Here is a 16107-nt window from a genome sequence, read left to right on the forward strand (position 1 = left end):
ATGGAAAACCAGATATTTTATATTGGGGTAAAGAAATTTCATATATTGACTGTGCTTCAATATTTTTCCCTCTTCTGATGTAATTCTTGTTACTGCTTTTCGCCACAAGGGGGCTTAAGAACCTCATTTATTATTTAAATTAGTAAGAGCTTAAAAAGTTGTGGAGGCTCTTGACAGATAATGATTCGGTATGAAAGATATGAATAAAAAGGTTTATAAACAACTAGGATTATTGCGTTATCATTTATCCTGCTTTAAGAGTTTGTGGGTGGGAACCAGGGAGAGGGCCACAACTATAGTTGTGTGGTACAAGGCTCTGTCACTGAAGGAATAGTGTCCATTTTATAGAAGAAAAGGAACTCCTTTAGGGGTTTGCACTTTGGAGAAGACTTCCAACAGGTTTTAAGGATTGTCAAGTCTTGTCTAAATAAGTGATTCTCAACAAGAGGTAATATTAGCCCCCAGAGTACATTTGACAATGTCTGGAGACATTTGTGGTTGTTGCAACTCGAGTAGGTAGAGTGGTGCCACTGATGTCCTGAGGGATGCTGCCAAACATCCTGTGGTGAATAGGACAGCTTCCCACAAGGAAGTATTGGGTTCAAAGTGTTAAGGATGCTGCTGTGGAGAAATCCTTATCTAAATCAACTATGCTTTTAAGGATTAATAGTAAGTAGTGTAAAACTTTCATTTTCTTTAAATGTTTTATACCAAAACAGAAAATGCTGGCTTGATTTACTTACAAATTTCTGCCCAGTAGCACAGCAAATTTTGCACTCTGTTTTGGGCCAAGATAGCAGGGTAGAGGGAACCAGGTGCCTACGTTTTCCTTGCTCTCTTCCTCCCATTCCTTGCTGCCCCCTGAGATCATAGCAACTCAGTGTTTTTTATTTCAAGCATTTTCCTGAAAGTTTTTAACAGAAAATAAAAGAGGATAGTGAAAGCTATAAAAGCGAAGAAATCTCAAGGCATTAGAATCCTACACTGTTCTTAGCATTCCCATCTCCCTGGCTGTGATAAGTTGTGTCTTTCACATTTATTTTATTTATTTATTTATTTATTTATTTATTTATTTACTGAGACAGAGTCTCACTCTGTCTTGCCTAGGCTAGAGTGCAATGGCACGATCTCGGCTCACTGCAACCTCTGCCTCCTGGGTTCAAGTGATTCTTCTGTCTCAGCCTCCCCATTAGCTGGGACTACAGGCATGTGCCACCACACCTGGTTAATTTTGTATTTTCAGTACAGGTGGGATTTCACCATGTTGGCCAGGTTGGTCTCGAACTCCTGACCTCAGGTGATCCATCAGCCTTGGCCTCCCAAAGTGCTGGGATTACAGGCATGAGCCACTGTGCCTGGCATCTTTCACATTTAGAGAGGCATCACACTGATCAAAAACACTGTGTCAGCTCAACGCTAGCTAGTAATTTATATTCCATTCTAATTGTTTACTAGCTGTGTGTCTTTGGATAACCAGTGAATTGCTCTGAGCCTCAGTTTCTTCATCTGTAAAATGGGACTAATACTTCATAAGGCTCCATGAGGGCATGTGTTTTATCTACCTCCTCATGTCTCCAGTATCTGGTACAGTGTGCGTGTGAAATATATCCAGAATAAACATGTAAACTCTGGTGTACATCTAACATCTAACAAACTTTTATGTTTTGATATTGGTGTATATTAAGGACTATCACATTTAGGCTCAATCTTAGAGGAGACCACTATATTTAGCTGTTTTCAAATAGCCAAACCTGTTTCTTTGCTATTAGTTGATGACATGCATAAAACCCCCCATATTATCAGCTGTGTAAAACACAATTTCATCTCTTTCTATGTGTAAATATGTGTTTGTCTGTATATATCTTTATATATTTTAAGCTCACAGTGCCTTATCTTGGAAAACATCAATTGCTTTGAATTCTACAATTTTTGTTTAGAATACAAGGATATAAGATCACTCAACTTGATATTTTCACTGAGTAAACTCATTTTCCCCACAAATAATATATTCTCACCCTTTAAAAGTCGACTGATGTTAGTGAAGACCAAGAAATATTTTGGCAAATCTGTTGGAGACAATAGATCCATGTAGACAAATATGGCCTAAATTCCTACCTGATAAACAATGCTGCCTATAGAACGTAGTGGTTAAAACACAGGTTTTGGAGGCAGACAATCTGGGTTGGAATCTCACTAAGCACTTTCATTTACTAAACATTTGACCTTGGACAAATTGCTTAATCTTTCTAAACCCCAATTTTATCATAGGTATTGCTTCTTAACATGTGTATTCCAAGGGTTGTTTTGAGGATTAGAAAATACACAGTAAGTTCACACAGTGCCTATGACAAATTAAGCATCATTATAATCAGTGGTTTTATTATAATTTAAAATTTGTCCTACTTTTCTGCTAAAAATAAATTTGGGTTTGAGGTTGGTAACCAGAACCTGACAGGATACAATTTCACCATCATCATTGCCATCACCACAACCATCAGCAGCGTCAGCATCCTCAGCATCATCTCATTCATTAGTAGAGTTTAATTTATGTTGTTAATTTTGTTCTATTCTACTTTTATGTCTGCAATAGGATATCTTGCAAGCCCTAATGTATTAGCCTGTTTTCACAGTTCTAATAAAGACATACCCAGGACTGGGTAATCTGTAAAAGAAAAAGGTTTAATTGGCTCACAGTTCCACAAGGTTGGGGAGGCCTCACAATCATGGTGAAAGGTAAAGGAGGAGCAAAGTCATGTTTTACACGGTAGCAGGCAAGAGAGCTTGTGTAGGACAACTCTCCTTTATAAAACCATCAACTCTCATGAGATTTATTCACTATCACGAGAACAGCACAGGAAAGACTGGCCCCCATGATTCAATTACTTCCCACTGGTTACTTCCCACAACACATGGGAATTATGGGAACTACAATTCAAGATGAGATTTGGGTGGGAACACAGACAAACCACCTCATTTCACTCCAGCCCCGCCCAAATCTCATGTTCTTGCATTTCAAAACCAATCATGCCTTCCCAACAGTCCTCCAAAGTCTTAACTCATTTCAGAATTAACTCAAAAGTCCACAGTTTCATGTGAGACAAGGCAAGTCACTTCCACCTGTGAGACTGTAAAATAAAAAGCAAGTTAGTTACTTCCTAGACACGGTGAGGGTATAGGCATTGGGTAAATACTCCCATCCAAAATGGGAGAAATTGGCAAAAACAAAGCAGCTACAGGCCCCATGCAAACCTGAAATCCAATGGGCAGTCCTTAAATCTTAAATTTCCAAAATGATCTCCTTTGACTCCATGTTTCACATCCAGGTCATGCTGATGCAAGAAGTGGGCTCCCAAGACCTTGGGCAGCTCTGCCCCTGTAGCTTTGCAGGGTACAGCCCCCTCTCCAGGCTACTTTCACAGCTAGAGTTGAGTGTCTGTGACTTTTCCAGGTGCACGGTGCAAGCTGTCAGTGGATCTACCATTCTGGGGTCTGGAGGATGGTGGCCCTTTTCTCAGCTCCACTACACAGTGCTTTAGTAGAGACTCTGTGTTTGGGCTTGCACCCCACATTTCTCTTCTGCACTGCCCTAGCAGAGGTTCTCTATGATGGCTCTTCTCCTGCAGCAAGTTTCTGTCTGGACATCCAGGCACTTCCATACATCCTGTGAAATCTAGGCAGAAGTTCCCAAACCTCAATTCTTCACTTCTGTGCTTCCACAGTCCCAATACCACAGGTAAACTACCAAGGCTTGGGGCTTGTAGCCTCTGAAGAAACAACCAGAGCTGTACATTGACCCCTTTTAGCCATGACTAGAGCTGAAGCAGCTGAGATACAGAGCACCATGTCCTGAGGTTGCATAGAGCAGGGAAGCCCTGGGCCTGGCCCATGAAACCATTTTTCCCTCCTAGTCCTCCTGGCCTGTGATGGAAGGGATGGCCGTGAAGGTCTCTAACATGCCCTGGAGACATTTTCCCCTTATCTCGGTGATGAGGGAATGTTTGACTCCTGATTACTTAATGTAAATTTCTGCAGCTGGATTAAATTTCTTCCCAGAAAATGAGTTTTTCTTTTCTACTGCATCAGCAAGCTGAAAATTTTCTAAACTTTTATGCTCTGTCACCTCTCAAATGCTTTACTGCTAAGAAATTTCTTCCACCAGATACCCTAAATCATCTTTCTCACATTCCACAGATCTTTAGGGCAGGGGCAAAACTATGCCAGCCTCTTTGTATAGCAAGAGTGACCTTTACTCCAGTTCCCAACAAGTTCCCCATCTCACTATCACCATTTTGGTCTAAGCCGTTTAACAAGTCTCAAGGAAGTTCCAAACTTTCCCACATCTTCCTGTCTTCCTCTGACCCCTCCAAATTGTTTCAACCTCTGCTTGTTACCCAGTTCCAAAGTTGCTTTCACATTTTTGGGTATCTTTACAGCAGCATCCCACTCTACCTGTACCAATTTACTGCATTAATCTGTTCTCACACTGCTAATAAAAATATACCTGAGACTGGGTAATTTATAAAGGAAAGAGGTTTAATTGACTCACAGTTCCACATGACTGGGGAGGCCTCACAATCATGGTGGAAGGTGAATGAAGAGCAAACTCATGTCTTACATAGTGATAGGTGAGAGAGCTAGTGTAGGAGAACTCCCATTTATAAAACCATCAGATCTTGTGAGACTTACTATCACAAGAACAGCACAGAAAAGACTTGCCCTCATGATTCAATTACCTCCCACTGGGTCCCTCCCACAATATGTGGGAATTTGGGGAACTACAATTCAAGATGAAATTTGGTTGGGGACACAACCAAACTATATCACTTAATAATTCAACATGTTAAAATATAACTGATTATTCTAACTCACTCTCTACCACCCAAATGAAACAAAACTCTCCCTTCTTTCTATTTCATATATATATATATGTATGTATATATGCCAGCTGCTTGGAATGATGTCCACTCCATCCCACACCCAACACTTTGTGTGTGTGTGTGTGTGTGTGTGTGAGAGAGAGAGAGAGAGAGAGGGAGAGTCTTGCTCTGTTGCCCAGGCTGGAGTGCAGTGATGTGAACATAACTCACTGCAGCCTTGACCTCCTCCTGCCTCAGCCTCCTGAGTGTCTGGGATTACAGGTGCACGCTACCTGACTCAGCTAATTTTTTATTTTATGTTTTGTGGCGACAGGATCTCACTATGTTTTCCATGCTGATCTCAAACTCCTGGGCCCAAGTGATGTTCTTGCTTCAGCCTCCCAAAGTGCAGGCATGAGCCCAGTCCCAATACTCCCTTACCTGAAAATCTTCTAGATACCTTTTAAGAATCATTCTCTGAGTGTTACTGTACACAGTTGCCACGTTGTGCATATCCCTCTTGTTTTATTTCATTTGTTTGTCTGCTTTGTTGCTCTGTGTCCTCATTTATCAGTTATTTAAATAGACTTGATGGACCACTGCCAGTTAGACACTTTTGCAGGAGAAAGTGAATGCAACCCTTAAGATAGGAGTCATTGGGTGGCTTGTCTCAGAGAACTCAACAGAAAGTCTGCCACTTGTAGCTTTTTAGGAATTGCCTCAGTTATTCATAAATAGATTACTGGTGAGGGCCATTGCAAATTCATCTAATTGGTACTATATTGGTCTTATTCAGAAAAATTTTGCTTATAGACTAACTGGTGAAAATCACAAAGTTCATTTTCCAGTTAAAGTTTGGTTAGCTTTCTTGTTTCATTTTGTTCTGCTTTTTAGTGGCTCGAGGCTGGCAAGGTAGTTTGCTATACATATAGCTTTTTGGCCTTAGTGAGTTCCAGTCTTTTGAACCAGTGGGTTGTATTCTAAACTCATCTTTTTTTGAGAGAATAGTATCCTTAGGGCACTATCTTCCTTCCTCCCTCTAAATATGTTATTTTTACATATTTCAAATATTTAGAAAAGAGAATACAATAAACACTTATATACTATTCACTCAGATTTATCAGTTATTAATATTTTCACACTTGCTTTCTGTGTTTGTGTGTGTGTACATCTCCTAAGTAAAAGGACATTCTAAATACCATAATATCAGCATCACATCCAAAAAATGCCAACATCGATATAATAACATGATCTAATATAAAATTATATTCAGATTACTCCAACTATCCCCAGACTGTCTTTTTATAAAATTTCTGGATTAATTATTCACTCAAGTTTCATACATTTTCTTTGTCATATGTCTTTAGATGCCTTTGATTTAGAGCAGTTCTCTTACATGCTTTTCATTGCTGGTATTATTTCATTTTTTATGTAGAATGCCCTACAATTTGGATTTGTTTGATTGTTTCACCATGATGAGAATCAGACTAAACATTTTTGGCGAGATATTATACAGATGGTATTGTGTACTTCCCACTAGATCACACCAGGAAGCACATAATTTGTTTTTCCTATTACTGATAATGGTAGGTTTGACCACTTGGTTAAGACTGTGTTGCCAGATCTCTCCATTATAAATGTAACTTTGACCCTGTAAATATCAAGTAATCTCTGGGTGATGCTTTCAGACCATGTGATTGCCATGCTGTCCAATAACTTTTCACCCAGCGATTTTAGATTCCATGATGAACATTGCTGAAATGGATTATTACACTGGTAACTTCAAAATTGCAATTTTCTGTGTCTATTCTCCTTTTGTATTAATTAGTATTCTTCTGTAAAGAAGAGCTTCCTCCTTCTCCTCTTTTTCCCTTTTGTGCAATATTTCTGTGGGCTTATTGAATCCCTTTTTCCTTATTTGAATTTCTATTACCATTATGTCATTATTATTTTAACACTCTATGTATTCCTAATTTGGCCTGTTGATGCCCCTTCAAGCAGGATCCTGCGTCCTTTTCACATGGCCCTGTTAATCTTTAAGCACTTGGGTTACCTTGTGCTTTCTTTGCCCCAACCTGGAACCAGCAATTTCTCCAATGAGTCTCGGAGTGGGGAACAATATTTCAAATCCAAGGTCTTAGTACTATTTGTGCCCATGGCTTCCAGGTCTTTTAAATAGGCAAAACTGTTCAATTCAAAGGCACCATATCGGTTCTGCTAGAGACTAGTATTTTATGTTAGGTCATATATTATGGACAGTATATTAATTCAGTTTTCATGACAATTCCAGGTAACAAAACAGCAGCAAACCATTTCCTAGGAATGGTTTACACAGCACAAATCAGCTACCTTCATTTGTAACATGAAGATTTGCTGAATTTTTTGGTGAAAGTCATGAAATGATTTCAAGTGATATGTAGATCCTTTGCCAGTTCACCTCTGTCTTCGGTGGTTCCCAAAGTGTGATCCACAGATATCTGGGTGTCCTGCAGACTAACTTCCAGGGAGTCTGAGAAGTTAAAACTATTTTCATTACAATTCCGGGATCATATTTGCCTTTTGTGTATGACATGACTTTTTAATACGTATGAATCAGCCTGGTGAAATACAAATATATGTAAAGCACTACTGAAATGTGATGGTATCTCAGAAAAAAAGCCCTTTTGTGATTGATTGAGTTGCTAATTGAACAAGAAACATTTTAATAAGATTCCATTGTTTCTTGAAAGAAAGACTGACACATACATTGCTGCTTCTCAGACTTGAGTATCTGGCAGATATTTTCTGAAAAATGCATGAAATGAGGCTATCATCCCAATTTAAAGAACTGACAGTATTTATAGCTGTGATATATTCTCAATTTTTAAACAATTAGAATTTCAGAAAATGTGTTTCTGCTATGACAAGCTTATCAACTTCCTGATACTCGGCAAGACTTTTCTAGAGAGATTGTTGATGATATTAACAGATATTCTTTTTTTATGTTATATATGGAAATATGTCCACATTTGGAAGATATGTATAAGTCAGTGAATCAATATTTTTCAAATGAACAATATAACAGTATTACAGAGTGACACATGAGAAAATGAGTCAATCAAAGTACAAGATAAACTAAAGGATTTTTAATGCCACGGAGTATAAAAAGATCATTAACATGATTTTAATGTCCCCTAGATATTAAATACCTAGCATCTGTGGAATTCTAAAAAAAAAGTAAACAGTCCCCAGAGAGCTTTCTCTTTAACCTTAATTTTCTCTAGTCCATCTACATGTTAGCAAGGAGTAGCTGACAGACACAGTCAAACTTCAGTGCTTTTTAAATTATTTGACTCAACAGGGTGACCAGCACTTTGATAGGTGCTATGGAAGCCAAAAACCATGGAGTATAGCTAGTTTATCAGATGAGTATCTCAGAGGTTATTCATGGCATGAAACATGATATTCAGGTACATAACATAGTTTCAGAGTGCTTAGGGCTGTGTGCAAATCCAAGGGTTCTGTAACATAATTCCCTTCTCTCCCATTCAAAAAGCATAACAGAATACAAGTGATGAGAATAAATTTGTATTTTCTGTAGTTTACTTAAAATGTAGATTAATATACAACTTCATTTATTTTTGAAATACTCAAATCTTTTACCATACTGCAATTGAGAACTATCATAACGTACTGTGAACTTCTTGGGGGAGGAAACGAACCTTTTCTATGCTTGAATCCCTGCACTGGCACTGGGCATGGAACTAGGTAGGCACCCAAAATACTCATTTGACTTGAACATTATTTTCTATTAATAAATATAAACAATCTGTTCTCCATTAACTTATACCATTACATAAACTTTGTGTAAGTCAATTGTTTGAAATGTAGGGAAATACATGTATATATAATATATATTATATATATGTATATAACACCTCAGTCATGTACTTTCTCAGTCTATTCTACAAACGATTTTAAGCAGGAATAATATAACTGAACTGGAAGATGAGAACTTTCCAGAATTTTGAGTCTTGAGACCCACCCTTACTGAAGAGAGAACTTTTAATTGTGTATAGACTGGGCTATGGACAGCATTTTGAATGAATGAAGGCTACCTTTCATGTAAAATTCCACTTTGTGGCATTCTAGGTGCATAGGAGACAAGTTAATTAATTGCATGCAGTGGATGCCTTGAGTTATTAGGATTTTGTTCTCTCACATAACCCTGGTGGAGAGAGGCTGAAAAAACATCTCTTGTCCAAATGCATTTATGTCTCTAATCTTGCTTCATTTACAGCCATGGCATTTTTTTTTTAACCATCTAAATATATGGTATACATTTAGACATTCAGATGTGTCTGGTCGCACATCTCCTTGTCTGCCTTCCCCCATGGAAAGTAAACTTCCTGAGGACATGGACTTTGCCCATTTTGTCTTGTTTTTTCATTTTCTTTTCTATTTAAAATTGATACATAATATTTATACACATTTGTGGGATATATGTGGATGGTATTTTGATAAATGCATATGAATTGTAATAAGCAAGTCATGTTATTCAGGATATCCATCACCTTGAACATGTATCATTTCTTTGTATAGGAAACATTTCAAATCTTCTCTTCTAGTTATCTCAAAATATACAATATATTATTGTTAACTACAGTCACCTTACTGTACTATATACACTAGAACTTATTCCTTTTATCTAACTTTATATTTGTAACCATTAACCAAACTTTCTTCATCATTTTCCCTGTTCCAACGCCCTTCCCAATCTCTAGTAATCATCATTCTACTCTCTACCTCCATGCAGAGAAAAGGAAATTCTTACACACTGTTGGTGGGAATGTATATTATAATGTAAACAATATGGAAGTTTCTCAAAAAACTAAAAATAGAACTATCACATGAACCAGCAATTTCACTACTAGGGATATTTCCAAAGAAAATGAAAGATATGTTTGCACTCTTATGTTTATTGCAGCACGATTCACAATAGCCAAGATACGGAATCAACCTAAGTATCCATCAGTTGATGAATAGATAAAAAATAATGTGGCATATATACACAATGGAATACCATTTGGTTTGTTTTATTCACTACCTAGTGCCTACAAACTTAAGAGACTGAAGATTGCTTGCAAGAATTGGTAGTTTAATAAACATTTTCTTCATGAATCATAAAATCAAAAAATTTTCATGTTTTTACAAGTGGTGTAGAAGAGTGATATGACTACTAAACTATATTTTTAAAAAGATTTATTGAGATATAATTGACATATAAAATTATATACATTTGAGGCATACAACTTGATATTTTGATATCCGTATACTTTGTGAAATGATCACTACAGTCAAGCTAGTTAACACATTTATCACCTCTATGTTGTTACCATTGTGTGTGTATACCTGTATGTGTTTGTGTGTGTGTGTGTGTGTGTGTATACCTGTGTGTGTGGGGGGGACGGGGGATGATCAGATTGAATTGAAGCTATATCATCTCAGGAAATTGCAAGTATCCATACAGTATTGTTAACTATCATCAATTATGCTGCACACCAGATGTCCAAAATTTACTCATCTATTGCTAGGTTACTGAAAAATGACCATGTTTAGTGACTTTCCTTCAACCTGGTCTTGATCTCAAATTGTGAACTGAAGTTTTACCTAGGAGATTTGATGCTGAAACTCAGAAAGTTCAGCTTGAACGACGCAATTATTAAGCTCTTAAAGTCTTAAGATAACTTTATTTAAACTATATTAATCTTAGATCTTTTTTTGGCATTTTTAACATTGTATTTCATCTCTTTGTTTACAAGTGTATTAGACAGTGGAGTCTTAGAATAAAATAATCATATTTGTTTTATTTTTGAATAAATTTGCTGTAGCACATGCTTAGTGCTTAATATTTACTAAATGAATAAATGGATGAACGAATGAAATGTACAAAAGCATACATAGTTGAACAGAATATTTTTCTGTTTTATTATCTAACTTGCAAATTATAAAACTTAATTTAATCAAGAACCCTCTTGGACATCTATGCAGTGTAAAGACAACTGGACTTGGAGTCTAGTTTTCTCTGTCTTATTATCCTAATTCTGTCCTTAACTTTCAATTTTATATTTTTGTTATGTCACTTAGCAACTCTAGGCCATTATTTCTACATGGGAATACCCCCATTACATTAATTCCCTATAAAAAGTAGGAATAAAAAAAAGAGTGTCAAATTGTTTTTTTTAAAAAGCTTAGACATATGCTATGAAGTCTAATAAACATTATACCATTTTAAATAATTTTTATTTTTTTAAGATTATTTTAACCTTACTTAAGAAAAGTAAATAGTCTATATGATAGTTACCTACTACTGTCTCCCTTCTTGGTTAATGAGGTAATGGATGTGTTGGTTTATAATAAGGACTCAGTAAATGGTAGTTATCATTGTTATATTACCTATTTTACAGCCTACCCTTCCAAACTTGAAACTAAATTTCTCTCTTTGCTTAGTCATCATTCCAAAGGAAGGATGTTGTTTTTAAAATATGTTAAGTATTCACACATTTCTTTTCATCTCAAAGGAACAAACCGACTTCCTTTCAGAATATTGTAAAACTCTGAGTACACCTTTTTGATTAAAAATCCATTAACTTCCTACATCATGCTAAATACCCCTTCTTATTCCTTAGGGTCTTCACATGAAATCTAGGGTTCCCTTCTTATAATTTCATTTTCTTAGCACTCTCTCTCCTCGAAAGTTACCCTTGGCCCTTTCAGTGGGGAATGCAAAGGAAGTGTGATACTTTTCTTTGCAGAACTAGTGACCAACTGAAGGAAAAAAGAAGGTCAGTTAGCAGTAAATAAGCAATACAAAAAGAATAAGTTATTTTAATTTTCAGCTTCTTTTTCTGATATTTTCATAGGAAAAAGTTCTAACCAAACACCTTAATCACAGAGAAGAAGACCAGATGTCACAGCACAAGCATGTAATATCTTAGCACTCATAATCATCATATAATTCTACAAGGAGCTCAAGGGTTTATAGTAGTCAATTGTTTCACATTCTGAGAAACTGAAGAACCCAAAAATGTATAGTAAGTAGTAAATTGCCTACTCACGAGGATATAACTCAAGGAATTTGCCCATGTCTGTTGAGGTGGTGATGTTGAGCTGCTGGGGAGTAGTCTGGTCCATTTCATACTCAACAAATAATGCAAATAAAACAATCATGGCAATTTCCAGGACTATGGCCATGAGAGGGAATTTGAGCCTCATGTTTGTGGCAAAGGACAGAGGCACACTGAGAGCTTCACAGGCTGTGAGATGTTGATAAGAACAAAGGACTGCTCTGTGTGTGGAATTCGACTGCATGTTCAAGGCACCCCCATGACATCACAAGAAAAAAAAATGGGCAAGACTGGTTAAAATGCCCCACCCATTGGGGAAAATTATGCTGTGTAATCTAATTGTCATTCTAAGTGTTGATTTGAAGAATATGCAATGAAATTGTGAGAAGCTGGATGATGCCAATGATCTATTGCACAGGCCTCTAGAATCATGTTTAACTTAATTCAGTAGACATTTTTTGAGGGCTTATTGTATGCCAAACATCGTGGAAGGCTTTGTAGAAGGCACGAATCTAAAGCAAAATATAGAATTGGTCTATTCTTGAGAAAATTAAGAATCTAGCTGGGAAAACATAAATATAAGTGAATGATTATATAAAAACAAATATGTGATATAATAGTGGTTATAAAAGTATTATAAAACATAAATAAGGCAGTGACATTTTTTGCCTTAGCCCAAGAACAGTAGTATATAAAATAATACGGATATGAGAACTAAAAAATAAATAGGGTTTTGCAAGTAAAACAGATAGAGGGAATGGTACAAAGCTTGGAAGAACGTGGCATGTTTTGGAAATGGCAATTAGTCAGGCAAAGCTGGAATATAAAACAGATGAGGAGAAAATGAGGAAGTGGCAGAGGTAATGTTGTAATGGAGGGGACTGTGTTGTAAAGACCCTCACATTCAATACCAAGGATGCTAGATGTTAAATATTATCCATGAGCAATGGGGAATATATAGGACTGTAAGGAGCAGTTTTGTGTATTTATGAAGTTTTTCTTGACTCCTTACTCTGGTTTACACAAGTGTAAATATAGAAGTAAACAAATGAGTTGTGATATATGTTTTAGTCTTAAATAGGAAGAGAGTAAACTTAAACAGGAACATAACTAATCTAGCATACTGATAGATAGTCAATTGTAAATAAGATGCTAAGCAATTCAAAACTACCATATGGGTGGAAGAATTCTTGTCTCCACTTTGGAATTGTTCTCATAGCAGAATAAACCTATTTTTGAGGACTAAGAGCTACCAGTTAAATGAAATTTCTTTCATGAAATCCAATTTCCAAAAGATTCTATGTAGAATTTGAAGAGAGAGTGCAAATGACTGCCAAGACAAAGTCTACATTATAACAAATGTGTATAAAACAAAGCAGCAACATTTTTTTGATATTTCTGGTATGATTTTTCACAGTAGAACATGATATATTAGGACTAAATGATCTCTGAAATTTGATAAATATACAAATACTTTGAAAAATGACTATTTCCGTTGTTCCTTACAGGATAGTACAAGAGGAGTGGGTTCACATTCTTAGCTATGAAAATACTTGTGTACATCTCACACTTTAATTTTTGGTTTTGCAGTAGCCTAAAGAGTGTTCATGAGAACTCCAACAAACCCTAAATGAAAAGTATATATGTTAATAAACTATACATAAACTTGTGAAAACCAAGTATCAAATGATAAATTGCAAGAACATCTAAACAATATCATAAATCAGTTGTTTTAAACTCTTTAACAAAAAGTGACACAATATATTAAATAACCCAAGACCGATGGCAACTCTCTTTCTCTGGGACATTTGCAGCAGCTCAGCAACCACTCAACACATGGGGAGTAGACGATTCTACTCATGTAGGTAATGGGACTGTGCTAGGACTTGACTTCAGTCTGTTTATCTCTGAGGAATTCAGATTTGTTGCCTTCTTCTGAATGTAGACATTTGCATTGAAATAAGTTGCATCATGTACCATCGGGAAAATATTTCTCTTGTTCAGCTCTTCACATAAGCTTCTCTTTCTAATTGGAAATCTTTGCACATATTGTCTGCCCCCTATCCTGTATACATCATCCATCATTCTTCAGTTTTCAGATAAAATGATACTTCCTCAGAAAAACTTTCCTTGATCTCCTACCTTAAACCAGGTTTCCACTATTATCTCTCATTGAATTGTGGTCTTTGCATTTAGTACAGTTGGCTGTGTGTGCTATATTTATGTAGTGTTTGTATTTACGTATAATTTTTAAGAATGTCTGTTTCCCTTACTGGCCTGTTAGCTCCAGGACAGGGGCTGTGTCTCTTTTGCACCTCATTTGTTATCTAGAGTGAATAATACCATGTCTAGCACAATATATAATTGATAAACATCATTTGAGTGAATTGAATTAAAGGCAGACTTGAAGGGAGAAACACTCAGCAGGCAGGTCAGCGGTGTGAGGAAGGGAGAGAGGAATAACTTTAATACATTTCATTTTAAATTAAAAATATGTAGAATCCTGACAGTAGCTTTCATACTGCTGTCTGCTGTCTCATTACTTCCATCAATGAGGGCTTATCATCAGGTTCTCTGTGCCTGGAACAAAAAGGAGGATCAAGCTCAAGTCATGAAACTTGGGAGGGTCAAATTCCTGGCAGACCAACACATGGTAGTGTGAACCTGAAGATTTCAACAGCATTTTAGAAATCTCTCTCCTGACAGTTCTGAATCACAAAGGCAATAGGCTGAGGGTGTGGGTGTCCTAAAGTGGAAATGGTTTATCTGTTGCCTTGTCTGCCTATGAAACTGCAGAATGGCTTTCTTCTAGTGCCTTCAGTAAATGAGGTAAAATCGGAAAGAATCATGAATAGGTAAGCCATGTTTTTGTGCAAACCAAACCAAACAAAATAAAACACACACCATGCCAATGAACCTTCAAGTTCCCAGCTTGTATCTTGTATACACAGATACAAATGAAATATTCCTGGTTAATGCAGGAGCCAGTGGGCTACATGGGATCTCAGACTGATCTTCAACTTGCTGTGCGACTTTAGGAAATAAACATAATTCCTTTATCTTATTTTCTGAATATATGTAAAATGTAGCTAATTGTTATTATTGGGAATTTTAATTTGAGTTTGCTTATTTTTAATAGCAAAGAATAATTGAAAGAAGACCACCACTGTTTTAAATTGTCTCTTTCTCTCTATCTTTGTGTATCTGTAATAGTGGCGGGAGGGTGGGAAGTATTTAGGAAGATGAAGGTACTAAAATATTTTTAGCATTTTCTGTTCTGGACACTGTGGTAGGTGGCTATTTACCCACCTTGTTTAGTCCCACTGCAGTTTTACACACACACACACACACACACACACACACACACACACACATTATTATTATTTTGAGACGGAGTCTTGCTCTGTTACCCAGGCTGGAGTGCAATGGCACGATCTCAGCTCACTGCAACCTCCACCTACCGGGTTCAAGCGATTCTTCTGCCTCAGCCTCCCAAGTAGCTGGGATTACAGGTGTGCACCACCATGCCCAGCTAATATCTGTATTTTTAGCAGAGGCGGGGTTTCACCATGTGAGTCAGTCTGGTCTCAAACTCCTGATCTCAGGTGATTCGCCCACCTTGGCCTCCCAAAGTGCTGGGATTACAGGCATGAGACACTGCGTCTGGCCTGCAATTTGATATATTTTTATTCTTTGCATGCATAACTTGCTCCATTAGTTTACATATGTAGCTACCCAAGCACCCAACTGCCGTACTGGTATGAGGTCCAGTGACTCTCTTTTGGTGCTTCTTTCATGTTTTCCTTCCAAAAAGAGACCTTGGGTTTTATTTAGTCTAACAGGATGGCCAATCTAACTTGTCTTCCTTCCCAAGTGGGGAGCAGACACAAACATTTCTTGCTGCCATAGGGGATGTGGTGCAAAAAAGGTCTTTCTTCCCACAAAGGCTCTTTGCACTTTCTTGGGTCTATGGTGGATGGCCCTGTGCCCTCACGAAGGGCTTTCTTTCCAGCTACCTGGTGGCACTCAGCATTATTTCACAGAACACTGGAACTGAGCAGGGTTACAGGACCAGATAAATCAGCACCAGCATTTCCAAAGCAGCTGCCCAAGGCTTTGGAACTTGTCTTAAACTAGGAATGTTT

General features: G+C 37.1%; 1 protein-coding gene across 1 annotated transcript in view; it reads right to left on the reverse strand.

Moving 5' to 3' along the window:
* RHAG (Rh associated glycoprotein) overlaps positions 1–12185 on the reverse strand; it is a 30092-nt gene extending 17907 nt beyond the window's left edge. The window contains exon 1 of the mRNA XM_003897714.5: positions 11954–12185. Within this exon, the coding sequence (XP_003897763.3) occupies positions 11954–12110 (157 nt within the window). The 5' untranslated portion in view covers positions 12111–12185. The remainder of the gene's footprint in view (positions 1–11953) is intronic.
* Positions 12186–16107: the final 3922 nt, after the last annotated feature.

This window comes from Papio anubis, chromosome 6 (genome assembly GCF_008728515.1).
Source record: "Papio anubis isolate 15944 chromosome 6, Panubis1.0, whole genome shotgun sequence".
NCBI classification, from domain to species: Eukaryota; Metazoa; Chordata; class Mammalia; order Primates; family Cercopithecidae; genus Papio; species Papio anubis.